This window comes from Diabrotica virgifera, chromosome 3 (assembly GCF_917563875.1).
Source record: "Diabrotica virgifera virgifera chromosome 3, PGI_DIABVI_V3a".
Classification (NCBI taxonomy): domain Eukaryota; kingdom Metazoa; phylum Arthropoda; class Insecta; order Coleoptera; family Chrysomelidae; genus Diabrotica; species Diabrotica virgifera.
The window spans coordinates 119,655,344-119,675,176 of NC_065445.1; the positions used below are offsets into that span (position 1 = coordinate 119,655,344).

Consider the following 19,833-nt stretch of genomic DNA (forward strand, 5'->3'; position numbering starts at 1 on the left):
TTTGTTTAGTTTCGCTTTTTACTTCGATGTCCAGAACAAGCAGCTTATGTTGTTGGCTTACTGTCTCACTAACTATTACCTTGCAGTCCTTGCATTCACGTATGTCTTCTTTCCTTATCATGAAGTAGTCTATTTGGGATTGATGTTGTCCACTTTTGTAGGTAATAAGTTGAGTTTCTCTCTTTTTAAAGAATGTGTTAACAATCGCCATATCCAATGCTGTTGCTAATTCTAGCATGTCATCTCCAGCTTCATTTCTAGTTCCAAAGCCTAATCCCCCATGTATTGTTTCATATCCTGTCTTGGCTTGGCCCACATGTGCATTGAAATCACCTCCTATTATAACTTTCTCCTCCGCTGGAATATCACTCAGTACGTCTCCTAATTGATCATAGAAAGCTCTTCTTTCATTCTCACCCAGACCTGTTTGAGGAGCATACACACACACAACATTCAATACCTCTTTATCAATTACAAATTTCACTGACATCATTCTATCACTCGTTCTTACAACTTCTACTACGTTATCTTTCATTTCACTATCAGCAATTATACCAACTCCATTTCTAGTGTTACTACTCCCTACATACCACAATTTATATCCATCACCTAGTTCTTTCGCCCTTTGTCCTTTCCACCTAGTTTCTTGAATACAAGCAATTTGAACTCTTCTTCGTTTGAGCGCATCCACTAACTCCAGACTCTTACCTGTAAGACTACCAAGATTCCAAGACCCTATCCTGATTTTTCTAACCTACAATGGTGTTCCCCCTGAGATAGTCCTCACCCGGAGATCCGAATGGAGGCTCATTTTACTTCCGGAACATTTTACCTCAGGAGATGCCATCATTTCAGTGTAAGTTTTTATTTCGTTTGGAGAAGGTCTTTTCATTATTATGGCCTGAAAAGATTTTTGGATATTTGATGCCTGAATGCCTTTTCTATCAGCACCATACCCTGCCCTGTCCTGCACGTTTAGCCAATACACCACCAATGCAACCAAAGTGCAGTATTACCCCACACCCGCCTACATTTTTCTGTATAGGCCAGGATCCCTACTGTAAGGACTGCCCTATAAGCCAATGTATTGTTGCCCGTATCCCGCCACTAGGAGGCACGTACTTCATTCGGGATACCTGAATAGTCGAATAGTCTTAAAATGTTGAGCAAAAATAGTTTTTAAATTTTTAGATAAAACACCCTGTAGCTTAGTAAGGAACCACATTTTATTTAAGTGTTTTAGGTTAAATTTTCGAATTTTGTGCTAAGGTTTCTCCAGTTACTATATGGACAATTATTAATGAAACACCCTGTATAAACAGGAATTGACAGTTTAATATAGTAAAAATCGAGTTTTTATAAGTAGTAATTGAGTAATAGTTCTGTGATTCAGTTAAAGGTGTCATCAAGTATTGTAATATTGTTTACTGAAATGTGTAATATACATACATAATATACTCTTATTTAACTTTTAGCTATGTACATGGATGGCCAGGTCATCGCCAGAAAAGCACGAGGATTACTACATCAATTTCGTCAGATGCGCGAAATACCCTGTACACTAGCTGGTCTTTGTACGAGATGTGGTCCAGGCATTTGGGACAGTTCACACAGTCCACGTATATTCTGTGTGGGCCATGAGCAGGCTGGGATGTGTATAAATTGAACAATGGACTGAGTATTAATATTTGTTTAAAGAAGATGGACGTTTTGTATTTGGACAATACAATGTTGATGTTGGTTATTTATTATTTTAGGGTGAGATGTTTGAAGATAGGTAACGATTTTAGGGATAAACTGGATAATTATTTTTTCTATTTTATAGTATGCAATATAATAATAGGTATTAGCCCAGTAAATGAACGGGAAATTCGGCGATACCGTGTAATTTTCAGGGGCAACTCCGAATTGCGTGAAAATTTGGATGTAGGTTCTACTTATCCTCCACTTCAAAGTCGAAATTGTGCCGTTGGTTGCTTTTACTTGGGGGGTGACAGTCACCCCTTCTCGGGGGTGAAAAAACATACGTTCAAGATAAGACCGGAAATGAATAAATTGACTGATTTTAAGCAACTTTTGTTCTATAGAGTTTTTTACGCAAGTCAATACTTTTCGAGTTATTTGCCATTGAAAATGTAGTTTTTTCGACAAAAAAACTACATTTTCGGACGGTTTTTCGCAAATAACTCAAAAAGTAAATATTTATCGAAAAAAATATCCTGAGGAAAAGTGTAGCTTATAAAAAACCCAAAAAAATGATGTATCACTAAAGTCTATCAATCAAATAAAAACAAAGTTGTAGCTCATGAAAAATACGTTCTTATTCGTGTAATTCCAAATCGAATATTTCAAGGTGAAATCACCGAAAAATTAGGCACTTTTCGGGTAAAAAACCCATTTAAACTTTTTAAAGTGTTTATAAAAAGCTTTGTTTTAATTGTTAACAAAAGTTTTAGCATTAAAAATAAGCGAGTTACGCTCAAAATAAAGTTGGCCCTCTTTTTTTGTAAAAAATCATGAAAATCTCGCCGTGTTTAGCTCCCCAAATGAAATTAATCGCTACCGCTTTACAAACAATTTACTTACCTATCTATTTTTTATATGATCTGTCAGTCTCACCGGTTTAAAGTGTTTATTTTTGAAAGGGTTATAATTGGGAAAGCTTGAATGGGTCACTAATCACGAGTGTATGCAAATTTTGAACAGCCATATCTTAACCAATTTTTTTCCTACGGAGAAACAAAATAAACTAGCATATTGATAATAGCAAAACCTACATTTTTTACTGTTTAAGATTTTTCTTATCACTAATACTTTTTAAGTTATTTTAAAAAAATGAAATTTTTCAAAAATTTTTAGAAAATTATTTTTTACTATAAAACCAAACGTTTTAAAAAATAAGCACTTCAAACCAATCAAACTTACAGATCATATAAACAATACACATACAGTTAAAATAGATGGTAAAGCCAAACGATTAATTTCATTTAGGGTGCTAAATAGAGGGAGGCTTTCACGATTTTTTTTTACCAAAAAAAGGGGCCAACTTTTTTATCAGTGTAACTCGTTTATTTTTGATGCTGTAAACTTTTGTAGAAAACAAATAATAAGCTTTTTTTCGATACTTTAAAAATGTTAATAAGGTTTTCCCGAAAAACGCTTCTTTCTTCGGTGATTTCGCGTTGAATTATTCGATTTGGAATTAGACGAATAGGAACGTATTTTTCATGAGCTACAACTTTGCTTCTACTCAATTTGTAAACTTTACTTGTACACCATTTTTTTCGTTTTTTTTTTATAGGCTACACTTTTGCTAAAAATATTTTTTTCGATAAAATATTTACTTTTTGAGTTATTTGGGAAAAACGGTCTGAAAACTTAGTTTTTTTGTCGAAAAATCAATATTTTAAATCGCGAATAACTCGAAAAGTATTGACTTACGTAAAAAACTTAGAACAAAAGGTACTTAAAATAAGTCAATTTATCCACTTCCGGCCTTATTTTAAACACGCGTTTTTCACCCACCGAGAAGGGGTAAATGTCACCCCCCAAGTAAAAGCAACCAAAGGCACAAATTCAACTTTGAAGTGGAGGGTAAGTAGAACCTAAATCAAAATTTTCATGCAATTCGGAGTTGCCCCTGGAAATTACACTCCAAAGCGGTCATTTATTGGCTATATATGTTAGTGTTGAATTTAAAAGAATCACACACAAATCAAGTATTTGCATAAATATGCGAATATTTAGATAAGAACACTGAAACCATAATATATAACAATATAAAATTCTATAGAGTATATGCAGTACCTATTTGTTTACCCTCAATTGGGTAAATCGTAGGTATATTATGATCCTATTTTTTTGCTTTAATCGCTTGAGCTCACTATGCGAACCCTTCAAAAGGTTTTTTTTATTTAAAAATTCGTGAAAACAATTAGAAAAATTCAATTTTTTACGTTGCTATATTTCGGCATGCTATGTATTTTAGAAAAATTTTGTAAAGACGAAAAAGTTTTGCAATTAAATTTCCTACAGAATTTATTACAAATTGAAAAAGTAATTCTTATTGCAAAATTAACAAAAACCATTAAATAACGTGTAACGTCTGTCGTTGTATTTGATGCTCCGGGTAACAAAATTCAGTCGAAGAAAAAAGGTTCGCTTTAAGACATTTTTATTTAGAATCAGAACATACAAAAGATAAAATAATTAGCCTTAATTACTCGCTAATCTCGTTAATAAATTATATTTATAATCTACGCATCGAGGTTTCGGTTCGGGTCGATGTGACGATATTTTGTACATGAATTAATAATATTGACGATCGCGTGGATTAGGAATTACCTTTATTAATATGGAATGGACGTAAAAGGATAGGATATCTCGCTCAGCTCGCCAGGGGAAAAGACATGTTGGGAAATACGATCACCGCTCAAAGGCGGATCCAGCAACCTTGCAAGGAGGGGGCAATGAAATAAAAATTTTCTCGTCACTCGCGTACGCAGGATTCTTTTTCGGTATGGGCTGTTACTTTATTTTTCTTCATGTACCATGTTCTTTCAGAACGTTGGTTACTATCATAGCTATCTTAATTTTATTCACTGCCACCCTAAATCAACCACGAAGTGCTTTTTCGTCTTGGACTGCGTTTGCCTTCTATTTTCACTTGCAGAATATTTTGTAGCAATCTATATTTGAAACTTCTCATTACATGTCCAAAATACTCCATTTTTCTCTTCTTGATGCCTTCTATAATCTCAGTAGTCTTGCTGAGACGTTCTAGTATTGTGGAGTTTCGAATCTTCTTCGCAAAAGATACTTTTAAAATTCTTCTATAGAACCACATTTTGAAAGCCTCAAGGCGATTCAGGTAAGTAGATCGATTTTATTTATGTTTTATTCCGATATTCACTTATCGATGGGACACAAAACCCACTATTTATTTTTAATCGTAATTATCTCTTTCTTAAAAAAAAGGCGACACAAGGCGAAGTCTCAAGGAGGGGGCAATTGACCCCATTGACCCCCCTTGGATCCGCGCCTGTCACCGCTAGTATAAGGATAGGTAAAAGGAAAAACCGTCTGATTCGTTCAGCGCACCAAAACGACGGTGGAAAATGGTCGGGATAACTCACCTCTTATACCTCGTTGTTGTTTATTATTCTTCAATCAACGCTCCAAGAATAATAAATTAACTAGGCTTTTCGTTCCGACTTTTATTCCGAGACGGTACAAAAACATGTTTTACCTAATTCATTGGCGTACTCTAGAGACGATAAAATTATATTATCGTCACAAACGGGTCAAAAATCAATGTTTTTTCAATAATATTTCCAGATATGTATTTAAAATCAACATTGAACTTTAAAAATTTATCCAGATAACGTGTTTAATATAAAAAAACTACATGTAGGTACATAAAATTTCAGCACAATCGATCAAGTAGTTTGAGCAAAATAATTTTGCAATCTAAATTATTGAAGCAAGGTTATTAATTTATTTATTTAATTTTATAATAAGTATTATATAATAATTAATTTTCAATATTATACAGAGTCAACAAAAAAGTTTTTTTAAGTATTTTTTATATCTACTAAATAGATTTTCTGGGTAAATTTTCTAGGTTCTATGTGGCTTTTAAATTCCTGAAAAAGGTTATTTAAAATAATAATAATTATTATTTTTTCAATTTGCAACCAATTCTATCTTGCAGGAAATTTACTTTCAAAACTTTCTTGTCTTTCCAGAATTTTTCTAAAATGCATACCTGTCATGAAATAGGTACTGCAGTACCTATATAGAAACTAAAAGGAGAAAAAATTGAAATTTTTCAATTTTTTTTTAAATTGTTTAATAAAAAATTTAGTCCACTTTTAGAAGGGTCCGCATAGTGATATCATCATTTCCAATGATATTTCCAAGGGTATAAAGCAAAAAATAGGATCACATACGATTTACCCAACCTAAAACAGATATTATACCGCCTGGTCTAATAAAAAAGCTCTAAAAATGAAACAATAAAACCTTTTTTTTTTCATATACCTCACGAAGAGCATGACAAAAATGCGTTGTATACATATAGGAAATTCTGTTAATGATATAGTTGTCGAAAAAAGACAATATAATTTTTGGAGCAAAACTTACACCCAGTAGTTAAACATGTATGTCTGAGCGAGTAACAAGACAACTGGAATGGAATGCGTAAAAAACTTAATTCAGCACATTATTCCTAAATTGTATAGGCCAACACTAATCACAATGAAAAAAATCGTAAGAGTACTCAGACTAGCATATAGCCTTTGACTCAGAGTTGCCTGATGGCTCAGAGCAACCTGTGTGTCTTCTGTGTTCTTTGTTGAACAAAGACAATCCAATTTCGGGAAAGTTTGTACCTAGTAGTTAAACTAAGCCAGCAACAGACCACTGAAATGGAATGCGTAGAAAACTTGCAATTCAGCACATAATTCCATACCTATGCCAACACTAATCAAAAGGGACAAAAATCGTAAGAGTACTCATACTAGCACATTTCCTTTGACTCATAGTTACCTGATGGCTTAGAGCAACCCGTGTGAGTGTTCTGTCTATAAACCTCGTGCCATCCTTCAATCTGATCCAATGTCATATTTTCACAAATATCCGCTGGCTGCATAGACTTTGTCAAGTGATTTTTTGATTTTAATCGTTTCTATTCGGCATTTTAGTCCTACCATAATAAAAAGATTAAGAGAAAAGATTATTAGCCAGTTATTTATTGTAGATAGCACAAATGTACGCATACTTGAACATAACATATTTGTTTCTAATTAAATATTTTCATGACTAAAAGTTTAATAGTTTATTGTACTTAAGTATAGAACTTCTTAATATGTCGTAAGGATTTCTTAAAATAATCTTCACCTGTTATAACGATCTGTTACAATATTTATAACCATAATAGCTCATACAGTTTTTAAGAGTTTTTATAGATAATACGAGTATAAAAAATTCTGAATTATTCTTCAAACACCTCATACAATAAGTATTAAAGTACAAATTTCATGTTTGTAAAAATTAGTCAGAGAAGGAAATGCTTTTGCTAGCAACAGGTGCCTTTTAGTCAGGTAGACGTTAGGTTTTGATAATCAAATGTTTTGCTGTGTTTAAAATTTATTTTATGATATAAATGTTTTATTTTAAAATGAGTATCTCTTTAATTCCGAATGATATAAATGGACAATTTAATACCTATACTAAGAATATAACTAGTGTCTATTTCTTCCCTTTAAAAATAGGTTTAATTATATAAAAGATGTTCAGAGAGAGAGAGAGAGAGAGAGAGAGAGAGAGAGAGAGAGAGAGAGAGAGAGAGAGAGAGAGAGAGAGAGAGATGCTGTATAATCAATAATAACTGGCACACATAGAATCTCATTAATCCGACACTTCAATAAACTGGAACGTTCAATAGTGCTGCACCCAACACTGAAGCTACAGTGCAACTATTTATCCATCATTTTAAAGACAAACTAGAAGAACTGGTCTTCTCTGTCCTTTTTATGGTGTTGAATCGTGGAACTTGAAGGAAGATATATGCAGAAAATTGGAAGCATTTGAGATATGGCTATATCGGAAACTATATCGAAATCCCATGGACTGACCTAGTCACAAATTAGGAGGCCGTCCTGAAGGAGAACATCCTGGTTGAAGAACCTAAGAACCTGGTCCAGTACAACATTTGAGCAGCTTTTCCGAGCTGCTGCAGATAAAATAAAGATTGTCATGATGATCGCCAATATTCGTCACGGATAGGAACATCGAGAAGAAAAAAATCCAACCATTCCAATAATCTGACACATTCTGGTTTTTAATAGTGCCTATTTAGTGAGAATTTACTGAATATGGTTTCATGCCTTAGCATTTTTGTTTTGGCATAAATATTCCAAAATTGATCTATCCTATTCGCCCCGTGTATGACTGACGCGACACCTATGGTAGTCGCCTGGCATTTTTGGCGACCACAAATTGACGTTAAGCAAATAATACACGATGCAGACGATATAGATTTAATAGGAATCACCCGATTAAGGATGAAGGAGACTTTCGTAAGATTCGAGAAGGAAGCAGAGAAGATGAGGCTTCTAATTTAACGAAAATAAGACGAAATTTATTATGTACCTATACGAGCCGCAATAACCAAAGTAGAGACAGAGTCGGTCAGAACATCAAGATCGATGACTTTAACTTTGATCGCCTTAGAGAATTTAACTATCTTGGAACAACAATAACTGAAGACAATAACGGATCACAAGAAATAAACAATAGGATATAGACCAGCAACAGATGTCTTTATGGCCTTCAAATCAAAACCTTATAAAATCGAAACAACTAACAAGACGTACGAAGATACAAGTGTATAAAACAATCATACGACCCGTTCTGATGTCTAGAAGAGAAACGTGGACGATAACAAAGGCAAACGAAGAGAGACTACGTGTTTGGGAAAGAAAAATCCTAAGGAAGATCTATGGGTGCTGGATGAAGCATCAGGACAATATAGGTTAAGAACTAACAACGAGCTCGAAGAACTTTATCCAGACGCCAACATCATAAAAGAAATAAAGTCCAGAAGACTTCAATGGGCAGGACACCTCAGGAGACATCCTGGCCAAAGAACAGTAAGGCTGGTATGGGAGGAAGTCCCAACTGGAAGAAGACCACCAGGACGTCCTCGACTCTGGTGGCGAGATAATATGTAGCAGGAGACCTGAAAGCTATGGGCGTGGAGAATTGGATAGAGGTTGCTCAAGATAGAGAACAGTGAAGGCATATTGTCGAGTTGGCTAAAACCCACGAAGGGTTGTAACGCCACGGAGTAAGTAAGTAAGCATATGATACACATATGACATACTTGAGGTTAATATGTAATATTTATTTACCATTTTTGATAAAATAATATACAAATGACACTGACATTACAAAAATTCGCCAAAATTGTCATATTTCGCCGCTACGGACGCTGGCATAATTTCGTGTATCCCCACCATGGTCGCGCACGGAGCGAATAGGTACTAAGATACAAATTAGTATCACATAATTTTATGTTTGATCTGTCCTTTTTGTCATACGTATATATAATAATAAGTTTTAAACATTGCAAGTGAAAAACACAACTTATTCTTATAAAACGGATAGGGGCACCTTGTTTTGATATTATTTGAAGACCAGGGCTTGAAGGTAATGGTTTGTTGATAGTAAGTTTGCTCTTGTGTTAAGTTTTAATCGCATAAAATTGTGTAAATACTTATATACAATGACCTAAAATCCTATTGTAATAAATTGTTAATCTATTTTATTAACGCTCATAGTGTTGTTGTAATATTTCATTAGTTAGAGTAATATAATGTAGAAAAACCAATGCCTAGACGAATATCGAGAAAGAAAGAAGATTCTGAGAGTTATCGATAATTATCAAAAATATATATTTTAAATACAAACATTCTTTCCTGTTGTTTCCTATTTATCTTTAATTTTACAACATGCTTTGACGCGCTGGGATGTTGTCATTTAGAAGAAGTAAGGATTTACAATTATTGAAGGTTAATTGGGAGTGTAGGTATTGAATATATGTACTAATAAAGAATGGTTTGCCTCAGAGGAACAAATTTATGGCCAAAGAAACACAAAATCTCAAGTGAGGATTCGGGCTAGCTTTTCTTCATTAAGGATTAGCTTCGGGATAAAAAGACAATCCTTAGTGTAGAAAAGCAAGCTATTTCTAGGCCTGGATCCCGCGTACCAAAAAGAAGTTTATTATGTAATGGCAAGCTGAAAATATGTTAATAGCTTAACAATGTCTAGTCGGACAAACTTTGATGTATGGGAACAGCGAATCAGAGGAAGTTTTAATTGTGGATCCTGACAAGTTTATGATTGTGAAAACCAGCAGGTTGTTTTTAAGTTTATTCAATAGAAACTTTATATAATATATGAAAAAATGTTTGTGCAACAAATATGTTGAGCATTTTAATAGGTCCGACACGTAGAACATGCCAAACGACAGGAATTATATTGGTAGTAAATAGCAGTCTGATTTATGCATGAGAGTTTAATGAAAGGGTAACAAATCAATTGGAAGTCCTATCCGACAAAATACCCGTTCCACAATTAAATCTTCCCCTGTTCCAGTGTTTCCGTACATCAAAGTTTGTCCGGCTAGACACCGTTAAGCTATTAAAAAAATTTCCAGCTTGCTACTAATAAACTTTTTTTTGGTACGCGGGATCCAGGCCTATTCCTCTGAGCTAAGTATATTCAACAACTTCGATCCCAATTCTCCTTCAATTGTAAATTCTTTCCCCTTTTAAATTACAATATCCAAGAGCAGGGGTCGGCAACGTGATGCCCGCGGGCACCAAGGTGCCCGCGAAGCAATTTTAAGTGACCGCCATTCCTTTCACCATCTTAATTTAAAAATTTAACCAGACAACTATTTACAAAACTAATTAAAAACGGAACTTTAATAATTTAAAGCTTATTCAAAACTAAAGTTTTAAAACTGAATTTCAGCGACATCAATATAAAACTAATAGAACAACTGGCTACGACCCTGCTCACATCTTACTAACCTAACGAACATGATACAAACGTTCCGAGCGGCGCCGGCATATCTATATGCACCGTTATATTTTCCTCGCCCCCGCGCGTCTACTATAACTCCGTCTACCTGCCTGCTGCCATTTCATGCGCCACGTGCTAACTAAGGGCTCTATTAGTCTAGGTAACTGGTGGCGCAACTAGTGGCGCAACTAGTGGGCCCACCAAATTGTGAGCACGGGCAACTGGTGGCCGAGAATAGCCACCAGCAAAAATAATAAACTGAATTGGAATTGGAAAAATAATCAAATGCAATTGGAAACTTGTTTGTTATAAATTTTACGAAAAAAAGTTATTCTTCATAAAATTCTTAATAGTATAAAATATAAGATGCAACCATCAGATTCAAATTTTGTGAATTTTATACGAGGTATGCCAAAAAAGATTAATTTCGCTCAAGAGTAAAGTATCCTTATATTAAACAATATCGAAAAATGTTTTATAAAATGTTGTTCGGAATTAAAAGCTATGTTTGAATATGCAATTACATTCTTCTAATTGAAATATTGTGAACTGTAAAGGTAGTTTACTCTTGGAAGAAATTCATATTTTTTAACATACCTCGTATAGAATTGATAAAAGTTTATATATTATGATTGCATCTTAGATTTTAGACCATATAAAGCTTTTTGTAAAAAATACCTTTTCGTAAAATTAATAATAAAATACTTATAGATATTTGTAATAAAATGATGTTGGGTATTCGTAATTTAAAAAAATTGCATTTTTTTTCAATTAGAATGATGTAATAAAATTAATGCGTCCCAAAACATAGTTTTTTTAATTCTTAACAACTTTTCATAATAATAATTTTCGATGTTGTGACATCTAAAGGTACTTTACATACAATTTTTTTGACATACCTCGTATAACATAGACTATGCAGAGCATTTTATAAAGAATATTTTTTTTTTCGTAAAATTGATAAGAAAAAATTTCCCATATGGTTCCAAGTTACGCAGACATACTGTACCTATATATAAAAGCTCAATTTTTTTTAAATTTTCCAATTAACGTCACATTCGGACTCAGCATAATCAAAAACAAAATAGAAACATTTTTGATCAAGGTAAAGTGATGAATTCACCGATATTTCTAAAATATAAAAAGAGCCTTTATTGTTTAAACAATGAATAAACAATTAACGGCTAAATCTGCGAGAAGAATTTTTTAATATAACATATTTATAAATCAACAAAAAAGGTTTTAGAAAAATATACGCTTGTTAATAGAAAATATAGAAGTTAATAGAAAAGAAATACGAAGCACTCGATTACAATATAAATGAACTAGTGGTGGCCGACACCAGTTGCTCAGTCTAATAGGGTCCATATAACATAATGCCCCGGATTGGTGGCGCCACCAGACCCGGTTACCCGGCTGGTGGACTGGTTCGGCCACCAGATCGACAACAATTTCTGGTGGCGCAACCAGTTGCCGTAGTCTAATAGGTCTCATTTACTTAAATTCCCCGTGACGTCATGAGTCACTGGTGGAGCAACTTGGTGGCGTCACCAGTTGCCTAATATAATAGCGGCCTAACCTGTGTGAATTTATTCTTATCGTGAATTTATATTAATTTGGAGTTGTAAGTATATATCTGTGATTGTTTAATTCTTTATATTTATTATTTTGCTGTTATTTTAGCCGCCATGGAAAATAAAAGAAAGAAGATAAAGACACATAATTTTAATGTCGAGTGGGAAGAACATTTTTGCTTCATTTAGTATAAAGAAAAAAGTGTGTGCTTATTGTGCAATTCAAGCGTAGCGGTTCCAAAAAAGTGTAATGTGGAGAGACATTGCATTACCACTCACAAAAATGTTAACACAACTTTTTCAATAAACTCGGAAATTAGAAAGAAAAAGATATCGGAACTTAAACTCAAGTTGACTAAGCAGCAAAACTTATTTGCCAGACCAATTTCCCAATCAACAAAAGCAACTACTGCCTCTTTCAAGATTGCGCACCTTTTGGCCAAGAAAATGAAACCGTTTGTAGAAGGTGAGATTATTAAGGAAGCCATGTTATTAAGGGCCGAAACACTTTTTGACGACCATAAAAGTAAAAATGAAATTATAGTAATAGCAATAAATGGCATCCAGCTATCAGCCAGAACAGTAACTCGAAGAATTGAAATAATGGCTACAGACATTGAGTCACAATTGAACACTGATATTCAAAAAAGTGTATTCTTTTCACTGCAAGTTGATGAGTCAACAGACGTGTCCGACACTTCTCAATTATGTATTATTATAAAGATGGTTTTCGAAGATTTTATTGTTAAAGAAGAATTTCTAAAAATGTTACCGTTAAAAGGGCGGACAAGGGGTGAAGATATCTATATGGCATTTAAAAAAATTTTAGCGGAAACTAACATACCTTTGAAAAAATTGTCCTCAATTACAACAAACGGCGCACCTGCAATGAAAGGAAGAAACAGCGGTTTCATCGCTCTGTGTAAGAGAGACCCAATGTTTCCCAAATTTGCCTCTTATCATTGTATCATTCATCAGGAAGTATTATGTTCAAAGGTGATTCCTTTCCAAGATATAATACAAACTGTAACCAAAATTATAAATTCAATAAGAGCAGGAGCTATGCAACATAGATTATTTAAATTATTGCTTCAAGAAAATGGCGCAGAATTTGACGATCTGATTTACACATACAGAAGTACGGTGGCTGAGTAAAGGAAAAGTACTTTAGCGGTTTTTAAATTTATTACCTCAAGTAAGAGAATTTTTATTATCCAGAAATGAAGTTTGTCCGGAGTTAGAACAAACACATTGGTTAATTCGGCTTGGTTTTTTAACTGATTTAACTGTAAAATTAAAAGAATTAAACTTACAACTACAAGGCAGAAATCATCATATTGCTTCCATGGTAAGTGCGATAAATGCATTTAAAGCTAAATTGGCGCTCTGGAAGTTGCATATGGAGAACAATAATTTATCACATTTCCCAAATTTGAGAATGGAAATAGAAAGTCATTGCGATGAAAATGTTACCACCCATCAGTTTACCAAACATTTTGATTCCTTGTTGACAGATTTTAACAAAAGGTTCGAAGAATTTTCTGAACTAGAGACATTTTTGATGTTTTTCATTAATCCTTACTCTCATAGAAATGAAGATCTGAGTGAAAAGATTTCAACATATTTCAGTATTTCTAATAAGGAGGACTTGGAATTGGAAATTATAAATATCACCAACGACATCCAATTGATATCATGCTATAACGAAGATAATTTTTGGAATTTAGTGGATATAAATATTTATCCTTTGTTGAGAAAATGTGCCCTAAAGTTAAATTCCCTCTGTGCCTCGACATACGCCTGTGAATCTTTATTTTAAAATATGAAATACTTAAAATTAAGTTACCGATCAACCCTTACTGATGCTCATTTAGACCAATGCCTTCGAACTGGAAATTCTACTTATATTCCACATTACAACGAGCTGGCCTCAAATTTACAGTGCCACATATCTCACTAGTTGACTACTTATGCTTATATTATATATTAGAATTTGATGTGAAATAAAAATTTGCCTATATAATACCTTTTTTTTTATTTTATACTATTTTCATGTTTTCTCGGCGGGGGGAGGGGGGCGCTACTTTTCATCAGGTGGTGCCCGCCGAATTTCACAATTTTTAAAATGTGCCCTCCTAGTAAAAAAGGTTGCCGACCCCTGTCCAAGAGTATTGTGTGTCAAATTGGAGCCCCACGTTGGGCGCCAATCATTCAATTCAATCATGTTCAATTCAATATATTTCATTTAATAATCAGTGCTACAGAATTATCTACTATTAATTAAACGTTGACAAGCTAGATCAAAAACGAATGAATAATGTTGATAACTTTCAGAGTCTTAAACAGAATGAGTTTAAGCCACATACCAAAACGAAAGTACGTAGAACATACGCTTATTGTTGTTTCCTATTTTATGTTAAGTACCTTTAAATTGTTATTACATTACATATCACATTGGTCTCTTTCCACCTTCAAAGAAGAAAATTGTCATTAATTAAACATATCATGTTTTTAAAATCAAACCAAAATATTGTTTAAATAATATTTATAAATAATACACTGGCGTATCTAAACCAGGTAACATGTTAGTAGAATATTTTTATTTTAAATTAGTTTAGCAAATCAATACTGTTTGTTACAATAAATGCAGAAACATGTTGTCAAAATGTTTTTCAATATCACCTCAAACTGGAAAACTTTGAACACCAAAATATAATTCATTTTCATTATCTACGTTTAATCTATTTAGGGTTATTTTTCGTTCCATATTGTTAACAAAAATTCCGATCTTCGACTGAACACTACAGCAAATATTTCCTTCTCGTGTCTTATCATCTAGCTTTCAGTTGCTTTCTTTTCTGGTTTGTTATTTTTGCTATTTTGTACCATGCGTCATCTGATATCTATTGCTTCCTTTTCTTCTTTCGTATCACCCGAAGTGCCTTTAGCAGCGTTATACAGTATGGATTTCACTTGCTATTACGAGATTGTTTGATCTTGTGAATTGTTCATGCAATTTTGATAGCAAAGCTTTTCTTCTTCAAGTACGTTCGCTATCATCACGATGAACGTCATCAGCACAATCTGTAGTTTGTCAAGTTTTTCTAAAGAGAGTCTTGTGCTGACTCTATACCTTCTTCTTGATGTGCCTATCCGTGACGAATGTTGGCGATCATCATGGCAATCTTCACTTTATCTGCAGCAACGCGGAAAAGCTGCACATATGTTGTGTTGAACCAGGTTCTGATGTTCTTTAACTAGGATGTTCTTCTTCTTCCTGGACCTCGCTTTCCAAATATTTTTCCTTGCAGGATGGCTTGTAGCAGGGCATATCTGGATTTATTTCGCATAATGTGTCCAAAGTATTCCAACTTTCGAGATTTGATGGTGGTCAGTACCTCTCGGTTCTTCCCCATTCTTCTAAGGACCTCCTCATTTGTGACCCGATCAGTCCATGGGATTTTAAGAATTCTCCGATATAGCCACATCTCAAATGCTTCCAACTTTCGGCACATATCCTCGTTCAAGGTCCATTATTCAACACCATAAAAAAGGACAGAGAAGACGTAACATCTCAACATTCTTACTTTTATACCAAGAAAAAGGTTGTAGCTCTTGAAAAACGCGCCCATACGTTTGGAGATTGATCTAGCTTTTTCGATGCGCGCTTTTATCTCTTGGTTGTTGGTCCATTCTTCATTTATTATGGTGCTGAGGTAGTTGTAGTGTCTCACCTTTCTACAAGGATTTGGTTGATATAGAGTTGACCTTCTGTTATCTTTTCTTGCTAACGATCATAAGCTTTGTTTTCTTTACGTTTATATTGAGTCCATATTGTTGACTATAATACGTGATTTTGTTCATGAGGACTTGTAGGTCTTCTAGGTTGTCCGCAAATACTATGGTGTCATCTGCATACCTGATGTTATTTAGCCGGTATCCGTTTAGTAGAATACCTTTTTCAGTTTCGTGCAAAGCTTCGAAAAATATTCTTTCAGAGTAAATATTGAAAATTAGTGGGGACAAAATGCAGCCCTGTCTCACTCCACGAATGATTTTCACATATTCGGTGTGTTCACCGTCAACTCTGAGGTTTGCAGTCTGATTCCAGTAAAGGTTTCTAATTATTTTCAGATCTTGGTTGTTAATTCCTGCTTCTCTTAGTATATGCATCCTCTTGGCGTGTTGTACTCGATAAAACGCCTTCTCGTAATCAACCAGACATGCGTATACAGTGGAACCCCGAAAATCCGAACTAATTGGGGGGACAGCCTGTTCGGTTTCCGAAAAGTTCCGATTATCCGAAAGTTAACCGAACTAGTAATTCAAAGCTTTCATTGTCGTTGATTTTGAGTCACAAAACGTTCCCGCACGAGTGTGGACAATAATTTTGGACTCAAGTTGACTACGAGAGAACCAAAGTAAGTATATGTTTAACCTGTATAAGCACTACATATTAAAGTACGTATTTATTTTTAAGAAATTTTAAATGTCAAAGTCCTATTAATCCTACATTGTTAAATTTTCTGGTTTTACTCTGTATAATAAACATGTTTTTAAGTTTTTTTCTTGAATTTTTTAATTTTTTTCACTTTCCGTTGGTTCGGATTTGCGAGGTTCTACTGTACGTTACAATTGACGTCTCTGCATCTCTAGAATAAGACTTGTATTGAAAACAAAGCCTGTCGCGTACCAACAGCATTTATGAACCCGAACTGGCTCATCAAGTGACTCTATACCATCTAAGGTTTAATAGTCAGGAAGTACGCCTAATACCTGGAGCTCTCTTTTCTTCTATTATTATTTTTAAGCTACAGGCTACCAGTTTATTACATATGGCGCTACTAAGAGTCCAAGCTTCCACGTTGATGAAATAAAAAATGCTCAATACATAGCTGAGTCCGTAGCCCTAAAGTATTTTCATTTGAGATATTCCATAACCTTGAGTGACTATTCAGTATATTCTTTGCCTGTTGTGGAAACCTTTTTAGAAACGCCAGTGTTAAATGTAGTTTTTCATTTTACTTGTTTTTGAATACTACATGGTGCTACCTATTAGCCTACCTTAGTTCAAAGATAATTTTGTGACATCCAAGCAGGGACAAAAAATCAACATTAGCTGTATAATGATGAGAGTTGGCTTGAAATGTGTCTTTATTAAAGATGGTATCCTTACTGTTACTAGATTTTGTAAATTTAAACTTTAAAGATTTTTGTTAACAAAGTATATGGCTGCTTATCTGTTGGTTAAAGATAGTAATATAATGAAATTAATTAAAACGTACATTGAAATGGGTAGTTTTATTGGTGTTTTTGCGTTTCCTTATATTTTTTCTAGCAATTTCCCATTCTAGGTGAAATAAAGATTATCAAAAAAAAAAAAGATGAGCCATCGTGGGAAGCCTGGCAGATATGAAACATCGAAACTGTTTTTATAGTTAACATACATGGAAGGATAGTTTATTAAAGGAAATAAATATGGCATAATCAAAAACGAAATAGTAGTGTAGGAAACAAAGGTTGAACCTTGCAAAATGGACACAAGTCCGGTTTTATTTTTTTTTCTGGTTTATCAAGGGGTGCTTATTATAAGACTAACTTTTTCTGAAAAAATTTCGCCCCGGAACCCCCCTTTTCACCCCTTTAAAGGGGGTAATTTGTGGTTCTTGCGGAACGTGGCCCTTCCTGTACCTACAAAAAATTTCTTTTATAGAAATATGAAGAGGACTATATTTTCTACGATTTATTTCCCGACAGCATCTGTCTATCATCCACCGTTTAGCGGGGGTGGCGCCCCAAAGTTGACAAGTTTTTAAAAAAGATGTTTTTAAAAAAAATATATTATTCCCTAACTGTAACGGAAATTAAGAAGAAATCCTGCGGCAATTATTCACAAATAATTGATTGACTTTTTGGTATAGGTTTCACTTAAGGGTAATTGCTCTTTTTTTAATTACAGGGTGTTACATTTTAAAAAATCCCTTTTTATACCATCTGAACCGTTTATGCTAGAGTAAAAAGACTTTCAGCGATTACCCATGTACTGGTGCTATTTACAAATTTGTATAACGCACCCCCATTTTTTCCCCGGAACCACCCCAAAAGAAAGAAGAATTAATAAAGTGATTTTCTTGGAATCCTTCACACACAATGCCCTTTATTAATATGCTTCATATATCATTTTGTGCACGTTATTATTACCCATGCATGGAAACACAAAGCGATTTCCTAGTGCAACCCCTGTAGCCGAAAAAAATAAATAAAATGGGTTGAAAATTTTTTTGTTTTTTGCTTTTTGATCCATATGGGCATATGCTTCATCAATAGTGCTTTTCAAAAATATATATGGTTATTACAACATCCCTGCGGAAACCACCCCTATCCTTGAAAATATACTGCAGAAACTACCCCTATTCCTTGGCGAGCATGTTTTTACGAGTTTCTCATTACCTATGCATTCTTGTTAAACAAAACTTATACAAGGTTAAAGACCACTATTTACTCTAAAAATTAGGTAGTATTCATTTTTTTCGTATAAGCAACCGTTACGGCACAGTGGCGCCGTAAACCTCATATATGCTTTGGCGGGCTCCAGTTTTTGTTTTTTTTTTCGTCATCTGTTCGTTTTATTGATAAAGTACTTATGTAAAATAAAACAGCACAGTATAACCTACAAATTATGACCTATGCACATTTTACAATCTTTGCGCCCCAAAATCAATTTTTGCATATTTTCGCCACCTACACGCATTTTATTGCATTAATGCTACCTTAATAGCACAATATTTACCCTCAGGTGGTCGCTAAGCAGTGGCGGATCCAGGGAGGGGTGATGGGGGTGATCATCTCCCCCCCTCTCAAACCAAGTGATATTATATTCAAAGATTATAAAAATATTCTTTTATTTTTATAGAAATTTAGCCAATTGGCACCCCCCTCTTAAGGATCCTCCACTGTCGGTAAAGCATAAAAAGTACGCCATTCTTATAAAAATAATAATATAAGTATTTCTATAAAAATAAATGAATATTTTTATAATCTTTGAATATAATATCACTTGGTTTGAGAATGGGGGAGGTGATCACCCCCATCACCCCTCCCTGGATCCGCTACTGCTTAGCGACCACTTAAGGGTAAATATTGTGCTATTAAGGTAGCATTAATGCAATAAAATGCGTGTGGCGAAAATATGCAAAAATTGATTTTGGGCCACCACTGTGGCTTTGGGGCGAAAAGATTGTAAAATGTGCATAGGTCATAATTTGTACCTTACACTGTGTTGTTTTATTTTACATCAGTACTTTATCAATAAAACGAACAGATGACGAAAAAAAAAACAAAAACTGGAGCCCGCCAAAGCATATATGAGGTTTACGGCGCCACTGTGCCGTAACGGTTGCTTATACGAAAAAAATGAATACTACCTAATTTTTAGAGTAAATAGTAGTCTTTAATCTTGAATAAGTTTTGTTTAAAAAGAATGCATAGGTAATGAGAAACTCGTAAAAACATGCTCGCCAAGGGATAGGGGTAGTTTCTGCAGTATATTTTCAAGGATAGGGGTGGTTTCCGCAGGGATGTTGCAATAACCATATATAGTTTTGAAAAGCACTATTGATGAAGCATATGCCCATATGGATCAAAAAGCAAAAAACAAAAAAAA

General features: G+C 34.1%; 1 protein-coding gene across 3 annotated transcripts in view; it reads left to right on the forward strand.

The window, feature by feature from the left end:
• The window catches only part of LOC126881276 (TBC1 domain family member 16), a 133,851-nt gene extending 117,116 nt beyond the window's left edge, over nucleotides 1–16,735 (forward strand). For all 3 annotated transcript variants that reach the window (XM_050645465.1, XM_050645468.1, XM_050645466.1), the window contains exon 10: nucleotides 1,476–16,735. In XM_050645465.1, the coding sequence (XP_050501422.1) occupies nucleotides 1,476–1,666 (191 nt within the window). In that variant the 3' untranslated portion in view covers nucleotides 1,667–16,735. The remainder of the gene's footprint in view (nucleotides 1–1,475) is intronic.
• The last annotated feature ends 3,098 nt before the right edge of the window (nucleotides 16,736–19,833 follow it).